Raw genomic sequence first — 19,735 nt, forward strand, 5'->3', positions numbered from 1 at the left:
ATCCATATAAGAATAATAAGGATTCTGGACACGCGAGATTTGGTCTCTGAATGATCATGCTGAACCTGACTAGAGACCAGAATAAAAGATGAAACCCGGTTCCAATGAACCAATCTGGCTATATTACTACAACAATAGTCCACCAGAGTTCCTTTCAGTTTGATTTTCTAGCATATGGGCATGCCAGAATTATCATGTAACTAACAGCCGAGACATAAGACATTCAAAGATAACCAGCATTTTCTAGAAGAGGCTGGTTCATAAGATGATGCATTTATGTTCCATTGTAGCTGTTCATGATGCAATGTAAGATGGCACGACTTTTTCTTTTAAAAATTATGTTAATGAATATAGTACAATCATTTGGAATAATGTTAAAATTGTCTCTGAGTTTGTCACAAGCATTCAAAAAAAAGGCCTAGTACCCAAATCATGGACTTTGAACAAGACTGGAACAGAAGTCTCCCCATAAATCATATTTCATTAAACATGAAATATTACCTTGTGCATATAACTGGACCATGTGTCGAGAGTACCAATACAAATTAAGCTCATGTTTTTGTCCTCCTCCGTGAATACAAAAGAACAAATGGCTGACGGAAGATGCGGTTTTCTACAAGAATCTAATAAACACAACTATATATCTCTTCCAAGATAAAACATGAGCAATTCCATTAAGGTGGCTGATTGGCTGTAGTAACACCTAATGCCATGTCAAGGCACTCAGTACCTAAAAGCCTGAAATATTGCAAATCAATCAAAAGGCGAAGATTCTAAATTTGAATCTTCCAGATAGAAGAATAACCTGATGGCAAATGACAAACTACAACATCCCAATTCTATCTTGAATAAGTTGTAAATAAGTGACAAGCACTATTAAAGCTAAGCAATATAAAGAGACTTTCATAAGCAGTGATGACATACAAGAGGAGGGGCAATTAACTATAACTGCCACTGAGGTACATGAATGGTTAAATGCTCAATTTAACTAGAGTGCAATTACAAAAGTCTTCTCAAATTGGGTCCATCAAAATAAAGGCATCTGGAGGTGCAATCCTTCAGCCTCAAGTGTGTGCATGCCAAGTTTGGAGCTCAATTGTATATCTTTACAGGTTTCTCGAAGTTATGGCGGTTCTGGTCATGCAACAATGTGGATCAGATAGCCATGACAATGGCAATAAACCATAACAAATCATCAAATATAAACCTGCAAGGAAAGTACATAAAAAAAATATTTTCTATAGAAGCATCACTTTACCTGATTGGCTTGGTGGGATTTCTTTGGTGTACTGTCAGAATGCTCTAGCCCAAGGTACTGCTCCCAAGCTCCATAAACATCACGCTTCTATGATAACATAAAATCATAAATGACTAGTGAATACAGATGCTTCAACTTTATAAGACTTTTATCTCAAAGGAACTCTAAAAATATCTACCAGAGAGGAATAAAAAACCTTACCTGAAAATAAGTAGACACGATATCTGTGTCTTGAAGATATTCTGGACGGCCCAAAGAGAGGAAAGCGAATTTCCACTATTTCACAAAGAGAATATAAATTAACCCAAGCAACAGAGATTAGGCATAATATTCTTCTCAGGCACTGGATCAGAATTAGTGGACTCTCAAATTGGAATAAAAAGAAGCAGCAATTATTCTCTACCTTGGAAAATTCATCAGGAGGAACCTGCAGCTTCTTTTTTATTCTTTCTTTCACTTCAGCCAATGTCTCACCTTCACTAATAACCAAAAAGAAAGGCTCTCCAAAATTTTGCACCTGCATAAGAAATATTTGGGACTTAAAAAATATGTTGTGCCAAAAGGTTTAGTAACAATGTCTTAGAAAAGTCCACAAAAGCAGACATTTCAAGTTTACCGTGTGGTTTTGAGATGCATCTTTGTTAAAGTGATATACATGAATTAGCCGGTTCTGAGGACCTAATTTCTTTTCCTCCTCTGGGATCTGTTAAAACAAGTAATTAGAAACAGGTACCCAGAAATACTAAAAGCATCATAAAACAGAATATAAGCCATAGAAAAATAAAATTTACCTCTTCTGCTCGCAAAGTCCAGTACTGATCATTAATATTCTCAATCTTTTCGTTCAATGGAAAAATCTAAAGACAGAAACATATATATGGCACAGAAAAACATATCACATAAAGTGGTCAGACCAAAAGATGTAGCCATTTCAAAAAATCAAGTACGACACCTGTAGATTAATGTTTAAAGTTTAAACAAATTAAACTAATAGAAGCAGATGATTGGATCTTACCTTGTAAATTTTGTGGTAGAAGACCTCAAGCAATCTCAGATCTGCATTTGGGTTGGATAGTTCCACCTGTTTGGACATGAAGGATAACAAATTTAAAATCCAGTACGTAAAGAAAGTTTTTAGCACATTGCCTAAGGCCTAAGCCTACAACATCAAAAGCCAAAAATAGAACTATGATAATAGGCATTTTTCTGATTTAATAGAATATCAAGACTTCATGGCTGTGAGAGATATTAAGTGATGTACTGAATGGAAAAGTCTAAAAGAGATACTTTGAACGACAGCAATGGATGTTTTAAGTTGCAGAGCCACAATAATTTTAATGGTAATAGCAAGAGTGTAGTCATAATCTGAAAGGTAGGCGTTTCTCTGATTCAGTAACGATATTATAGCAATATCGACTTCAAAATATTATCTATTTATCTTAAACATTACATAATTTCACCTTGCCAATCCAGGTTCCAAACAAGAATTTTCTTTTCTTGCTTCTATATATCGCAAAAAACCAATGGGACTTGAACCCCGCCCTTTTGGTCTGTTGTGTATGTTTTGGGGGTGAAAAACATTGAAGGGCGATTCCCCTTATGTTTCTTTTTTCTGCAGATTTTTTCACGCCCCCAGGATCTTTTGGAATCTTTTTGGTACATTGAGGATGTACATTGTCTTAGGGTGCTACTTGGGGCCATCTTGAAATTTTTTTAATTCATCTCTCAATCATCCCCAAAATCCTGAAATATATGTATATATATATGAAAAAACTCCTAGAATAATATTATAATACGAAAACTACAAAACTAAAAATCAATTAAATGAATGTCCCAGCCATACAATTTTTTTGAAAGGGTTAAAACTTCAAACAAACAAATCCAACCCACTAACAGTACAACAAAACATATACAGATCATTTGGACAAATGGCACGCTATCAAACATTATAGAAATTACAATAGCTATGTTACCAGTTTGGCCCTGAAACTTTGCAGGTTCATCCAATACGGATCCTGGTTGGGTGCAGGTGGGGGTGCAGACAGGGATTGCAGTCTGGCCTGCGTATTTATCCCAGGCAAACTCAGGCAAGCCTGTGACGAAATTCGTAGGATTTTACTGATTCCACAGCAAACCTGGCATTTTTGTAATATTTTTTCTACCTTTTTTAAAAAAAATTCCTGCTATCAAATGTATATAAGGAGACTGCTATATTAACAGAGCACTGGATTAACATTTTGAAGATTAATATTTTTCCCTTCCTATATTAGCTGAAAAGATAGCCTATTGTCCATTAACATTCCTCCAACTATGACTTGCTCTGATTTTTCATTTCTATATATCAATAGTAGTCAATCGAACATCCCTTGTCCCTTCATTAAACTGATTCCCGCCTGCCATAAAAGAGACAACGAGATGAAAAATTTCCTCTCTTCTCTAGCCAGCTCATTCTGATGAGCGATCATGAAGTATGATCCAAATAGTTGATGAAAATTTTGTTTACATTGTCAAATCCAGAAACCAACAAGCTAATGTCTTCTCTGCTGAAGACAATAATATATATTAAAAATGTATTATGTTTATTAATATTTATAAAATAAATATATTTGTTATGCTAATAATATTAGTAATAAAGTTTAAAATAAAAAAAATTATATGCATTATTTATATTACTATTAATAATATTTAAAAAAGATTAATTCTTATATATGTTAAAAACTATTAATTTTTATTAGCAATAATAACTTAAAAATATTATAATATTATATTAGCTTTATTAAAATTTAAGGCTTATAGATGTTACTCCACATTAAAAAAATGAGATGGGTTTAATATTTTATTTTAGACTGCAAATTAGTATATATTTATGATTTTTATATGTTTTCTACGAAGAACCCAAAATGAAGCCAACCCCATAATATATTTCAACCAGATTAGATAAACTCAAATGTAATATCATTTTAGATTACATCCAATCTAAAACAGATTGCAGAAAAGTACACACAAAATCAAGGTAAATTCAATCATATTGAAAAACAAAAAAGAAATTAGTTATGTGTTGGCCTCTGTATCATCTACCCAAGCTTCCACCTACCACAGCATCTCATGCTCTCATCAATTCCCAAAATCACATCTTCCACCTATCAATACTAGATCAGAAATGACAAAATCAATCATTGGCTAATTGAGACTCCCACCAATAGATGAGGCCATGGCCTCTTCACTCAACATACTCCATTGCATTCCAAAACTTAAAATTTATCCAATGAAAGAAATCAACTGTGCAAAAAAGACTCAAGGCAATTTATCCAATATGATGCAGGAAAGACCACAAAGAAGGAAAATACCTGCTCTCCCTATGCAAACCCCTCAAATATTCAATTCTAAATGGATGAAATGGAGAATAGAGTGAGGTTATTGAAAGAGAGCAATAATCAGCGAAAAATTGGAAACCAGCATATTAGAGCTCTAATCAGTGAAAAATTGGCAACCCGCATGAAATGATAAGTTGTGACTCCCTCAAACTTGAGATATAAAAGGAGAAGAGAACCTCATTTGAGGTGGGGAGAATTAGGAAAATGAAAAGTGCAGATCTGATTGTGAAAGGTTGTGTCCCTTTCAAAGGGCAGAAATAATGAAGAGTTGCACTCTTTCAAAGGGTGTGTCTCTTGCCAAAGGGCATACATGATGAAGAGGTGTGACCTCTCCTTCACATTGAGAGATATAAAGGAAAGGATTAAAAACATTCAGTGACATCACCATCGATCAGATCGGAACTGTTATTAAGTTACAGGCAGTTTCATCCTTGTTCTTGGTGGTATGCACGGGGATGTGTTTAATAAGTATGCTTAATATATGAAGCCCGATAATATTCTTATGCAGAATTAATAGTAATATTAATATGGACTGCAATATGTATGACAGCCATACTTAATTTCATATATATTCATAATACTTAAGAAATTAGTATACTTATAGTCTAATTCTTGTTATTTCTGTTACTATTTGAGAAGATGGGAATGAGATGTTCCAAAGAGGGGCAGTCTAAATCCAAGCAATAGGTTAAGTCCCAAAATAGGGTGGGGATCAGCGAACTATTGTTGATACTAATGGGCTGTTTCATGACTTCTTTTTTTGGCTGGGGTAAAACAGTAAAAAGGAGATAGCATATATACCATTGTTCAATCCTTGGTTTGAGGATCGGACACAGGAGCATTTCCATTTCTGCTGTAGTGTTATGTTTACGAACATCATCAACAACCCCAAGAGTTCAAAAAAGAGTGGTGACTAGATGGTATTTGACCAACAAACTAGAAGTAAATAACCATGATAAACTTCCCCATATACCTTACCACTGATTTCATATTTACAACAAAAATTCTAAGTTATTGTTTCTAGTATGAAGATTCAGGTATGCTGGTGCAGTAAAAAAAGATCAAGTTGGATACATTTTGGGTATGTCCATACAAAAAACATAAAAAAAAAGTCATCAAAATATACATATTTTACCCTAAAAACAGGAATTAAGTTCAGGTTACCACATATATGCATATTTTAACTTTTGAGTTCTTTTGAGGTTTAATTTATCTGCCATGTTCCAATAACCGTTCACTCCTTGCACACCCAACCCCCTAATTACTGACTTTAAAGAAACCAAAAAAAAAAAACTAAAAGCCTGGATCAATAAATTTCACATATACCAATGGCCGCCCATTTTTTAGCATTTTTGGACAATAATTGGCCCATTTGTGTGCCTTTATTAGTATCCATAGTGCACATCTACTGGGGCATTTAGGGTTCTATTTTCAGGTTGACTAATCAATGAAGCCCATAAAACAGAAAAAAAATAAAATTAACAATAAAATGAATAAATTATAACAGGCCCTGCCCATACCCAGAGCGAACCAGACCTGAACCCAAACCTGGAGTGAAACAGATTGTGATCTGGGGGGTTTTCCTGGAGAACTGGTAATGGAGCAAAGATTGCACGCATTTCATTTGGACTGCGTACAACCATAGAAAGAACAAATGCGTGACAGCATACAGCTGTATCAAGAAAGTGTACAGTTGTTAAATGACTGCAAGCAGCTGTATAAAGAAAGTGTACAGTTGTTAGCCTTTCATCAACGGGTAATTGTGTGATGTATCTGCTTACTGTAATGTCTCCCCACTTTGAAATACAAGTTAATGGTAAATAATAATAATAAAATTTAAAATTAAAATTAAAATATACAAGTAAAATTAAATATAATTAAATTTTAATTTAAGTTAATGAATGGTCCAAAGACATGAAATGAAAAGTTGTGACTCCCTCAAACATGAGATATAAAAGGGAGAAGAGAACCTCATTTGAGGGGGATAATTTGGGAATCAGAAGTACAGATCTGATTGTGAAAGGTTGTGCCCCTTTCAAAGGGCAGAAATAATGAAGAGTTGCACTCTTTCAAAGGGTGCTAATGGTGAAAGGGTGTGTCTCTTGCCAAAGGGTATATATGATGAAGAGGTGTGACCTCTCCCTCAAATTGAGAGATATAAAGGAAAGGAATCAAAAGCAATTAGTAAGATCACCATCAATCAGATCAGATCAGAACTGTTGTTAAGTTGCAGGCAGTAACATTCTTGTTATTGGTGGTATGCATGGGGGATGTGCTTAATATATGAAGTCTGATGATATTCTTATGCAGAATTTAATAGTAATAGTAATATTAATATAGATTGCAATATGAATGACAGTCATACTTAATTCCATCAACATTCATAAAAGGGGACATTACTCTACTGTTGTAAGAAAGTTTGTGCGATTGCATCCAGCTGTAGAGTGAGCATACAACTATAAGTATAGAATGATAGCATACAGCTGTAACCCTCTTTTATGCATGGGCAAGTGTGTGACAGCATACAACTGTATAATGAGGGTGTTGAATTCAGCTATTGAGTTCACCAAAGGCATTGCAGACACAATACCCACGCAAAATAGGTTCTTTTCAATTTAATATTATGACACAAACAAAATAACAAAATGCTCCTTATATTAAATGATTCTAGCCTTAAAATCATATTACATTAGTGTCTTTTTATAGGCCAAGTAGGATGAAATCCTAACTGAATGCCGACTACAACTGATTGAGAGTTAATCCCATTTATTGAATGTAACTGAGAATTAACCTACGAGAAAAGTTTAGTGAACAAGAGAGCTAATTAGAACTAACTTCTAGCTCTACTACACAAGGTGGATAGTATGAACTATCCACCACTACAAATTAATTACTTTCATAATGAAATAATCTAACTTAAGCTAACTAGGTAAACTAAGGTAACCATAGAATAAATACCATGATGAGAGTGTGCAAATAATTTGGGGGATATGATATTTATTATTCCAAGTGGTGTGGAGGGCTCAAAGAAGTGTGTTTTGTGTTGGGGACATTAGGAAACTAGAACACATTAAAAGGGGTGTGCAGCTCATATTAGTGTATTTTGTATTAGAGCCATTATGAAAACACAAAAACAGACTATATGACCATGGGATATGAAAATTGAAACAATCGACAGTTGATTTTGACCAACAATCTTGGATTGAATCTAAAATGATGAGTTAGAGCCTTCGTAAATAATTTATCGGTTATGTATTATCATTATTGTGAGATGAATGCAAATACTCTTTAGCAATTACAACTAGAATTTGCATAGGGAGGGGATGGGATGCAAACATATCACCTATAACATTAGATTCCCTCCTTCACTGTTGAATTTGATAGCTTATGCAACTGTCCAATACCTCCTGAATATGGCCAGTAGTGTGTTCCATTTTCAAGTTGGTATGGATGCTATGTGAGTTTTTCTTTCACTCAGTGTTGTATCGTTATCTTATAAATGGTTTAACAACAAATTAGGAATGCCCCTTCACTTGAATATGAGTCGTGTCTTTTTGGAGTGCTATCTATAGTCCTCTTCTCAATGCTAGATGTTCTGCCATGTTGTTAGTTTTCTGGCTGGTTTATTGTTTATATCAAGTGCTATCCAATACATGTTCTCAGAACTCCACTTATTCCAGCATTCACAGATTTCTCTTGGCTATGCCATCATAGTTCAGCTTAATCCAAAACATCAAGAGATGGATTCCAGCTTGCTTTAGTGTTTACCCTAAAATAAAGAAATTTGTAAAAATACCGCAGTTTCTGTAAAGAACCCCACTGGCTCTAACTGCTGATACTGGTGTAGTTTTGTTTTGGTTTTGAAGTTTTATATTTTTTTGTATTTTGCAAGGGTTTGATATTAAAAAAAGCAATGCATGTAAACTATAAAAACAACTCACAAGCTGGAGATTCAAAGATTGCTATGAGAGATGACAGCTGCAACTATATATTTTAACTTTCCATTGAAATATGAAACCTTTACACAACATGCATACCCGGATGAGAAGGTTAACAACTGCCGATTCCAATTTTCTGCAAAAAGCAACCCCTCTTGGATTGATTTCTCCTACAATGGAAAGGCTAGCACTTTGCTCTTGATGTCTAAGTCCTCTATACTGCTGGCCGCTATCTTCTTCAATTTCTCACAATTTTTTAAAGCTTCTTCAATGAAAATCAACCCTTAAAGCTAATCGCCCTTTGCTGCAACTATGGGGTTTGACGAAGCAAGCCGTACAATCTTGTGATGAAGCTAAAATCCTCCTTAATCATGTGCCTTCAAACCCTTTATATCTCTGATCCCAAAAGAGATAAAAACTCTGCGAATATGTCTCCAATCTGCACACTAATGACTTCTGGATGAAGCCAACCCTGCAAGCTATCCTCAGCTGGTATTTCACAACCTCAGGCAGCTCCGACAATGAAGAGTGCATGTTCTCCAATGTCCAAAATCTCTGAAAATCTGCAAGAAACCCTTGTCTCTCCACAAACTCCGAAGCTCACAATATTCAAGAGAAGTAATAATCACATAATGAATTCGATTTCTCTTGCAAAGCCTTATATCTCATGAAGTTTGATTTCCTCTAAAAAGCATTTTAAAATAACATTTAAAATATTATTACATTTAAACTAAGGAAAACATTTTAATTTCTCATTAATATTGGATCCCATAATTAATTGAATAAATGGCCCCTTCCAATGATGACTCGACCCTCAACTTAAGTGAAATTATAACTTTATATAAGCCATTTAATGATTTAATATTAATTTGGCCACAAAAATATCAATAACTCCCAAAATACTTAACATTTTGATATACCGTCTGAAACAGGAGTCCATCTTGCTTTTCCCCCATGTGACCATATGCTCTTTCTAAAAATAGAAAGGTCCCCTCTCGAGCAACTTCTGGCTTACTATAAATAGTAAATATGGCAAATGTATAGCAAATGAGGTCCAAATGATGCCAAACCAAAGCATACTGAATCCTGGAGTAAATACCAACTGAAATAGACCCTCTGTCCATCCTCATTAGCCTACGAGGGTTAGAATAATAGGCTAATCATCCAAAATCCATGGTCTGCTAAATTGAGGGCATTACAGTTTCTATTGTTTGGTGATATGGAGATGCATCATATTTGTAGATTTATACCTATCTATTTTATTAGAGATTACAACAATGCCATTCTTTTGATTTGACTAACAATATTGTGGATCAAAATGGTAGACATCCAAACATGAGTTTTTGAAGAATCCCTGATTGTGCTCTTTATAGATGATCCATATAACTATACTAGGAGTCACTTGGTGCATTGTTTTTATTACCATTGCATCCACGTTCAGATTAATCCAACCCAAAAACTATTGCACCAGTGAATAACCCTTTACAGACACACAATTGAATTTTCCTGCTAGTGCATTCCACATGGTAGTAGCATAAAAGTATTTTATATACAAGGGGATATGGGGATGTAGAGGATGTTGAGAAGCACTTTTCGGCAATGCAAAAGTTTTCCCAAATTTTGAGGATGAAGGGGGGTGGCTATTAAAATAACTTAAACAAGCCAAAAGTGGCTGAAATTTAAAAAAATAAAATAATGAGCTAAAATGGAATAACACTCCTTTTAGCTTAGTATTTTTACATTAAGATGTTACCTTTTTTTATTTTTAAGCACTAAATGGAGCAGCATCCAGCCCTGAAACAAAGGAGACATCTCCTGCAAGTCCCAAACTCCCCAGGATGGGGAGGTATCAACCAGATCCTTGGGAACGAATTCCCATGCAAACACTAACAAACAATCATATTCTCTAGAAAGCATGGCAATGGATTGCAACCTTTAATTGTAACCTCTTAGATCATTTAGATAAGAATGTGATTCTCAAATGAGCTTTTAACTCTACCTTTCCATGTCTCTCAAGCAAGCTATCACCCAACCCAATGGATGTATTTATGCCCAAGGATGAGCACAAGAGTTGACAAGAGGAAGTGGAATATTTCCCATACAAAGAGAGAGCGAGAACTGATTTAAATTCCAGCAAAAGCTTCTGCTCTGTTATTTTTTCATACATGTAATTTTGCTTGTAGCCAAAAACGTCTATTGAACCTGCTCACATCCATGATGTATCCATCTGCATCCAAAATGGTAACACCACTTTGCATCCAGCAGAATGTATCACTATTAGACAAATCTTCCACTTCTCTTCTGATCTGACTCTGTTCTGAGACTCACTCAAAGGATGGCTGCTTACTCAACCGATTGAATCTGATTTGTCCAAACAATTTCAGATCAGGACTAAAGCATCCTCCATTTTTAGTCAGGATTAGTACCTTCATTGAGAACAGAATAAACCATTATATTTTTTTATTATATTCTCAATCAAACAAGAGAAAAACTGTGAATCACAAATGGTTTGTTAATAAATCAGAGTTATTTATGAAGCATCAGGCCAAGAAAGGATGCTATCAACCCAAGAAAGGATCTCCCAAGCATGCTCCCAGTGTGGATAAAAGGCTCCTGTATCTTCCCAACAAATATTGGCAAGAATCCTCACTCAAAATAATTAGATTAGCAATAGATAAATATGTAACAACCTTTAAATTCATACAATAGATTGGGGTTATCATCTATGTTAGAAACTAAGTTATCATCGATTTCAAAAAGCCTTTGCCTGATAGATTTCTGCTGGACATAGGAGGAATCAAAGAGGAACAACTAATTGATTATAAAACATCCTCTCACTGCAGAATTTGCCATGAGCATCTTCATAAAATTTGCCCTGAATATGCCCATCTGGAAAGATTCTATCCATCACATGTCCACCAGGACCAGAACCATCACAATGATCTGCAGCAGCAAGAACAACAAAACAACAGATATCAACAGCCCTTGAAATAGAAGAAAACAAACAATTACCAGGAACTACACAGCATTCCAGGCTAGCTTGAGATACTCAAGGAGAAAATAGATTTCAATAGAGCCTACGTAAACATACTTAAGGGAACTTGAAAAGACAACCAACAAATCACTCTCTCCAAAACCCTTTGAAGCTCTCATGGATTCAGAAGTAGAGAGAATGGAAGGTATTCAAATCAATAAGAGATAGTCAAATCAAACAATACTCTGCCCTGCCTCACCCCAAAGAACTACCAAAGCTTCAAAATACATCACACGAAGCTTTTGGGGAGACAATCTTGTTTGTTACAAGGCCTGGTCTAGAGAAGCAAAACAGAAGAAATTTTTAAAAGTAATGGAAGGCATACAAATGTACATGTGAACATGGGTATTTCTAATCCGGTTCCCCCTTTGGAGTGTGAATAAGACACATTATCTAACTAGTTCCTAGTTAGGTCCTTTTCACCCATGTTCCTAGAATTGTTGTATGTGCCAGTAAAAATGTCAAATGCACCACAATAAGTGTTAAATGCACCAGAGTATGAGTCAAATACGCCAAACTGTGTTTTTGAAAGTTTTGATCATTTTCTTGATTTTAGCTTTTTACTAGAGGCATGTTGTGATGTCCTTGAGGTTCTTGGGTCTATGTTTTGCCCAGATTTGGTTGTTTCATGATTATTTTGGCTCCGGTAAGACGGTTTGTACCTTACAGTTGAGGGATATGTTTATATATTGTTTAGCTCCAGCAAGAAGGTAAATGCCTTGCTATTGAAGATGATTTGTGTATGCTCCAGCGTGAGGTCTGTGATCCACTGTTGAGGATTGTATTTTGTTATGGTGGAGTAAGATGTATGTGTACCTTACTCTTGTTCATTGTTATGCCTTTGATAGTGGAGGCTCTTGTTTTACATGTTGGCTTTATGGATTATGTTATGCTTCAGTTTCGTATCAGTGATGTTGTGACTGTATTTATGTTCTGGGAGAGCCTTCACGATGTTGATGTGATGTCATTTTGTTTATGTATTGCCCTAAGGTATTGGTCCATGATTAGGGGGAGTGGGCTCTTGCATGTGTAGGACCAGGGTCATGAGCAATAGACCTCTAGGAAGGGGTCTAGACCGGATGGAAGCACATGCATAGTTTTCTTTGTAATTGCAAGTAATAACCTTAATAAATTGATTAGTGGGTTGGGTAATTAGGATTCACTTAATCAAGATAATGAATTTGAGTTTGTGCCCCAATGGAGAGTCCCAGGGAGGAGGTTTTGGGATCTATGATTGGGAAGACTGTTGGTGTAGTGAACCGATCTCCCTTGTTTGGCTCCAAGGTTGAGATGGATTCCACATGAGGCTAGCATGTGATGACACTCTTTCCCTACTTGTGTCCATGATCCTTATGCCTCTGGGAGTTTATTGATTTATGATTAGCCTTGTGATGTGATTTGATTCATTAATCATGATTGTTGTCTTGTGGATGTCTTGTTGAGTCCCTTGGTTGTTAGGTGTCAGCCTAGGTCTTGAGTGTGAGTTGGAACCCCATGTCATCTCCTAGCACGGGGGGTGGTTCCTATTTGGTTCCACATGGTCAGGTGGTTTGATGCCTTCTTCCATTGGGATGTTCTTCATTGGATGCTTGCGTGCGTGGACATGGATTCATATCATCTCATCATGTGGATGGATCTTGGAGCATAATCTATGTAATTGGAATTGATATCATGTATTCTGTATCTTGAGAAAGCTGTAATAGTAAAGAAGACTATGTAATTAGTATCTTGTGAATATATGTATTAGGACTTGTAGTAGGTTGATTTCAGGCTAAGATGTATTGGATGAGATTGCTGTAAATGGATATTCAATGTGTATGTAATTCTAGATTAGAAAGGAATTAAATGATTGAGTGATACCATTAGATTATCTTGTGAATGGTAGCGAATATGTTAACGGACATGTATGCCTTGATTTGGAAAGATGTTAATCTTTAACGTTAGTTAATCTTGGGATATGGAAATGAATGAGTAGTTGTAGATTTGTATAGACTCTATGACTCTTCATTATGCGGAGCTGATTTCTAGGGGTTGAGATAGTATATTGTGTCATGATGACATTGTAAATGTAAAGGAGATAATGTACTTTTATGTCTTGTGTTCTCATGCATTAGGACATGATGTAGTAGTTGGGATTATGGCTTGTAAAGATGTGAGATGTCATAATCATTGCATTGGAATGTATTGTAATAAATGTTCAACGTGTAAGAGATGGAGATTCAGATTCTATATTGGATCAGAAAATGAATGATTAGTTTATATGTGTTCTTGTAGTGTATGAGCTCATGAGTTAGCCTTGCATATATATGGAATTTTGTTTGAAAGAAGTTTTATACTTGTGGTTCTAATCCTTGAACATGTATGTGAGTAGGGCCTTGATGAGATGTGATGTGATTCTTAAGGAATGATCTAGTTCTATCGTAGAAGATGGTTAATTAGATTCATGATGTGATGGATGGATAAAGACTAGGGAGTTAGGAACATTTGGATAGGTGTTTAAAATGAATCCAATAGTTAATGGTGTTATGATAGGTATGCATCGAAAATAAATGATTCTCATGTTAGGAAGAAAGTATTTGAGAACTTATTAAATGAAATGGGTGTTAATAGTTTCATGATATAGATGTGTTTATGTGATATTGATAGTAAGTGATGACGTTGAAGTACCCTAGGGAATGAATGAATTGAGATGATAATTGTCGCAATATTATTTCCGCTTGTGTATTATGTAGTTAAGAATATGATTATGTTTAAGATGTTTATGCATTCATGTAATGTTATGACTGGTGCATATGAGTACTTGTAAGTATTATGTGTGGCATTAGTGAATGTTTAAATTTTTTTTATCTCTAATTGTTAATTAGATTAGTTATTTTCTCTAGGGTATTTTGGCGGGCATTACACATGCAAAGAAAGACCCTATAAAGTGGTGATAGAAACATGGACGTGAGAATTGAATTGCAACCATTTGCAATAAGATTGCTCTCACAAGTAGCTAGATCTAAATCTTGTGAGAGAAATTGGAGTACTTATGGTTTTATTCATTCACTAAATGAGGAACCAATTAGGCTCAAAGAAAGCAAGGATCCTGGTGTACATTCATAGCTCACTTTGCCTTCTCTCTCATGTAGAACCTAGATACAAGGAGGGTCCTTCAACAAAATGGGACCAAATTTCACCTAATCGAGAAGTTGCAGCCATGGTGGATGAATTGGTTGAGGCAAATAACCTTAGTGATTTACCCCCAGTTCCACTACCAACAAAGGAACTTGAGTTTGAGAGTGATGAGCATTTGGAGAGCATCATAGTTTAGGACCTTGAAATGGATGATCATGACATAGAAGTGTTGATGATAGATTTCTTATTTTTGTTTTTGTTTGCGTATCAGCCTATCAAGCTATCAACATTTCTGAATTTCAATATGTAGTGTGAACTCTTTGACACAATGACATTTGCTATTTGTGTATTTAAACTTTAAAGTTTTGAATGTTCAATGTCATGATATTTTCAGTTTTAATGTAACAAATTTATAGATTATTAAATTATATTAAAAAGTGGCACCTCCATGCACATAGTCTCCTATTTTTCAAAAATAGACGTACCGGTACTAGTACCAGTACCAATCTCTTGGCAACCTTGGTGCTTGTGCTCTTCATTTCCTACGGATTATTCTAAGGTACCATTGCTAACAACCTATAATTATGCAACTTGGTATCAACATGCATGGAATGCCTTAATAAATCTTGGATATTCTCTATATGTTTGAGAAAAAGGTACCTGAACCCAAAAATGGTGATAAAAAGATAAAATGGATGATTGAATATACAAAAGCTCTTGGATGTCTTTGTAGCTTTATTTTACTGTAGTTTCAAATTGAATCATGTGAATATTCTCATGGAGCTTGAAACAAATTGAAAACATTATATGGCACAATAGCTGAAGTCAAAGGCTACCAAATTGATAATGAACTGATCAGCCTTGATACAGAGAACTTTGACAACATCCAAGACCATAACACTAAGGTTAATGATCTAAGAGCACAATGTAAAGAATGCCAAAGTCCAAACTGAGAAAAAGGACATTCAATTAGTCTGGAATGCATTGAACAAACTTGGTCCTAATTATGTAGCTTTTGTTTCCAGCTTTCAAATTCATAGGCTATGTGATCTAAATACACTACACCATTTGTAGCTTTTCTAAGATGTTAATACATGAGCAGCAAAAGCTTCTTTGTATGGGTCTCAAAAATCCATCACAAACTTAGGTATTGTTGGTTAGTAGGTGAAAGAGTCAAAACAATTTAATAAAAAACAAGAGAAATCAAACAACAATCTACATTCAGATCAAGCACAAAACAAATCCTCTTCCAAAGAGAAATCTAAGAAAGAGAAGCTTACTTGTGCATATTGCAAGAAGACTACACATGAACATTCTTGTTATAAGGATCTTGATGAATAGAACAACACTAATATACCTTCTAGAATGTCTAAATCAACTCCTCAATCAAGAATCAAAACAATTAATAAAAAAAATGTCATGCGAATTTTGCTTCGACATCAAACAAAAATAGAGTAAAATCTCTTTGTGCTTCTACAAGCCTTGGATCAGGAAGGTGGCTTCTAAATTCAAGAGCATTTCATCATATGGCTTCTTCACAATTCATGTTCTCTTATTTTGAGCCTTGTGTTATGTCACCTATTTTGATGGGCAGTAATGCGTACATGAATGTAATTGGGAGGGTATTTGTCAATCTTGGGGATGGAACTTTCAATGATGTTTTGTGTATACCTTATTTGTCAACTAGTCTTCTTTGCATTTATTAAATTGCCCATGGTGGAGTAGGGAAGACTAGAATTTTTAACTGATATGGTTATCATTGGGAACTTGGAGAGTAAAGAGATTATTGCTATTGGGATGGGTGATCATGCATCTTGGTTATAAACCTTTTTAGATTTTTCTCTTGATGATGGCTTTGATGATGGCTTTGATCCTTTGGCTATTGATCACACTCCTAGTGTGGACTGTGCCTTTGAGGAGAATTTTGGCAACCTGAACTTGGGTATTCTCACATGTGATCCAATTCCTGAACCTTGTATTCCATCTCCTCCATCTATTGTTGCTTTTGATGACACTTTTGTTACTACATTCATGGCTACTTGTGATTCAATGCAACATGATATACATTGTCTTCCAGATATGGTTACTTGGGATGCGTACTTGACAAATATTGTGGGTTTGTTTGTAGAGTCCCATTATTCAAATTTGGGAGACACCACTGATTGCATTCATCTTCTCTTTGTTGGAGTTGATTCTTCAGGTGTTGTGAGGGAACATATAGACCTTCTTGTTCTTTCTCCACATGATCATTGTCACAATTTGACATGTGTGGAGACTCTTGAGCAACATTTGGAGGAGGCATCTTTGTCTTCAAGGGAGATATTTGAGTCTTTGGATCTTGTTCTTCATTCATCTCCACTAGATTTTGGTTTGTCATCTTCATCAATGTGACTTGGAACACTTGACTCAGTAGTGGCAATTTTAGCATCAACTTGGAGACACATAAGTAATTTTTAGAGACTTCATACATCTCAAGTTTTCTTCCCTCATCTTCCTTTCAAGTTTGGGAAGACATCATCTATACACCTTTGTTTTGTTTCTTCCTAGGGGGAGGAGCTTTGTTCAACGATCATGGAACATCTTCTACATCCAATTTTGAGCATCTACCATTGGTATAGATTCTACATTGAGGTGGGGCTCCATGGTCTCTCTTCTTTCCTCTTATGGAAGGGACTTTTTCCTCACATGGGGTCTTAAGAGAATTTTCCTTTTCTTCTTTCTCATTTGGGGAGGAGTTTTGTGCCACTAGGTTTTCTCCTTTTATCCATTTGTGAGAGATTGTATTTGTACATGGGTACCTAGCATGGCCTTGTAATTGGCACATTATCTAACTAGTTCCTAGTTAGGTCCTTTTCACACATGTTCACATGTTAAGTTTACTTATGGAGTTAGGAATCTTTCAAGAAGTCTCTAGTAGACGTGTAATCTTATCCCCTAGTTGTCACATGACATAGTATTAAGACACTTATCATTAGGATTACCAGGAGATTTGTCTTTGGACCCCTAGACGCGTCTCTGGTATCGAGACACGTCTCCAATACCAGGGACATGGTAGGGGACATCCCTTGTTATAGGAGATGCCACACCACAATCTCCCCGCGTCTCCTGTATCCCTTTGCAAGATAGAAAAAACCCTAAATTTTGACACCACGATGCTATGAAGCATTCAATGTAACGCTGCCAGTTGAGAAAAACCATTGCAAGGAAGAGAAAAGACGCCACAACGAAGAAGAAAGACATCACAAGAGTAGTGAAGGAGCTAGAAATAAATCTGCAAGGATGCAACTTTAGTATTATAACTATAATGTATAAAATGTTAAAATACAACATATTATAAATTATTGTTTTATTAATGTAATTATGTAAATAAAATTACATTATCTATATTGTATAAAATATATTATATTTATGTGTAATATATATTTATTATATTATATTTTTAATATTAATTTTTATTATGTTTTATATATCAAAGATTTGACTATGAAGGTAGCCACCCAAGATCTAGATGCCTAATGGAAAGCACAATAACAAGAGAGAATCAATATGACAAGAATAAAAATTGTATTCTTATCAATAATGCAAATAGAATCCATGATGGTACATAGGAGACCCCTTGGTTAAATAGGCCAAGGAAACATAGGAAGGCATAAGATTATGACAAGTGCAAATAGAATCCATGATAGTACATAGGAGACCCCTTGGTTAAATAGGCCAAGGAAACATAGGAAGGCATAAGATTATGACAAGTGCCTTAATCTTATGACATTACATGTTGGCGGCAATATTATATAAAACTAGGTAATTAAGTTGTAATTGTCTTTGTTAGTTCGGTAACCGGGGGATGGTAGTTACAGGTGCGACGGTTGGCACTCACACCCCCTCGGTACCTTTATATACCTTGGAGGTAACTTGTACAAGAACACATGATTATGAATGGAATAGCATCTCTTATGTTTTATCTGATATCTATGGCATTATTATTCTGCATTAAGTGTTTTATCTATATGTTCTAAATTGTTCACCCAGAGGGTAAACATTTGGCGCCGCTGCCGAAATTTATCCAGAGCACGGGAGTATACCACATGGCACACGGATAATGGGACAACCAATGGCCGAAGGGACAAATAGTGACCCGAACGAAGAACCCAAAGAACTATTCGAGGGAGAAAAAGCGCTTACGAAGGATTTTTCGTGCATCCTCCAAGTGGCGATTGAAACACACGTGCGAAGGGAAGCCACCGCCAAGGATGTTCCCGAGGACGCTGTCTGGAGTGCACTTGGGGTAAGCCCGGCGGTAAATCGGTTGATGAGCAATCTGCCCAACCTCTTGGCATAAGCATTTTTGGCTCTCCAAAGCCGTAGGGAAGAGACCTACCGGGAGAACCGACGCCAGCAAATCCTACGGGAGTTTCACTAGTGCCAAGAGGAGCGCAATGAAACGGACCGAGGGATGAATAATCCGTGAATGTGTACGGGCTGAGAAGAATAAAAGAAGAACACCCCACTATAGTGGCATACATTGTATACCACGGATGCATTAATAAAAGTGTTCTTTTCAATATGATGCCTTGTTTTATTGCATAAAGAGAATTTGAATTAATGCCCAATCTGCTAAATAAAGACAAAAATAAGAAGGAATACATTGGGGACTCTGAAGCCGCCCAACGAGCATTAATTCTCAAGCAACAAGTAGAGCGAAGGAGAAGATTTAAGAGGATTACCAAGGAAGGAAGCGACAGAAATGGCAACAATGGTTCTGGCAAGGGCCAGGTTTCCACACTAATAGAAACCACCAGGAAACGTTTGGGGGACCTTTCCCTAACATTGGAGGAGATCGGTGACAGGAGTATGGTAGAGCCGTACACGCCATACAGAGGTGCTGGGACCAGGAGGGAAGACAACACAAAGACCGAGGACAGAGAGGCTGAGGATACCGGTGCGATCGAAGGTCTCGGGAGGACACAAGGTCATGGTAGTAGAAGCAATCTGTTCGGGACAGGCTCATCAAACC

At 36.0% G+C, this 19,735-nt stretch overlaps 1 protein-coding gene across 2 annotated transcripts in view; it reads right to left on the reverse strand.

The window, feature by feature from the left end:
• Positions 1-450: 450 nt before the first annotated feature.
• LOC131035079 (ubiquitin C-terminal hydrolase 12) overlaps positions 451-19,735 on the reverse strand; it is a 225,024-nt gene continuing 205,739 nt past the window's right edge. The window contains exons 25-31 of one of the 2 annotated variants that reach the window (XM_057966706.2): positions 2,274-2,339; positions 2,050-2,115; positions 1,875-1,961; positions 1,662-1,775; positions 1,460-1,534; positions 1,259-1,345; positions 451-1,134 (exon numbers count right to left, since the gene is read on the reverse strand). In XM_057966706.2, coding sequence (XP_057822689.2) covers positions 1,093-1,134; positions 1,259-1,345; positions 1,460-1,534; positions 1,662-1,775; positions 1,875-1,961; positions 2,050-2,115; positions 2,274-2,339 — 537 coding nt within the window. In that variant the 3' untranslated portion in view covers positions 451-1,092. Of the gene's footprint in view, positions 1,135-1,258; positions 1,346-1,459; positions 1,535-1,661; positions 1,776-1,874; positions 1,962-2,049; positions 2,116-2,273; positions 2,340-11,155; positions 11,514-19,735 lie in introns of those variants that run through there. The other variant, XM_057966707.2, reaches the window with a different exon arrangement.

This window comes from Cryptomeria japonica, chromosome 3, assembly GCF_030272615.1.
Source record: "Cryptomeria japonica chromosome 3, Sugi_1.0, whole genome shotgun sequence".
NCBI classification, from domain to species: Eukaryota; Viridiplantae; Streptophyta; class Pinopsida; order Cupressales; family Cupressaceae; genus Cryptomeria; species Cryptomeria japonica.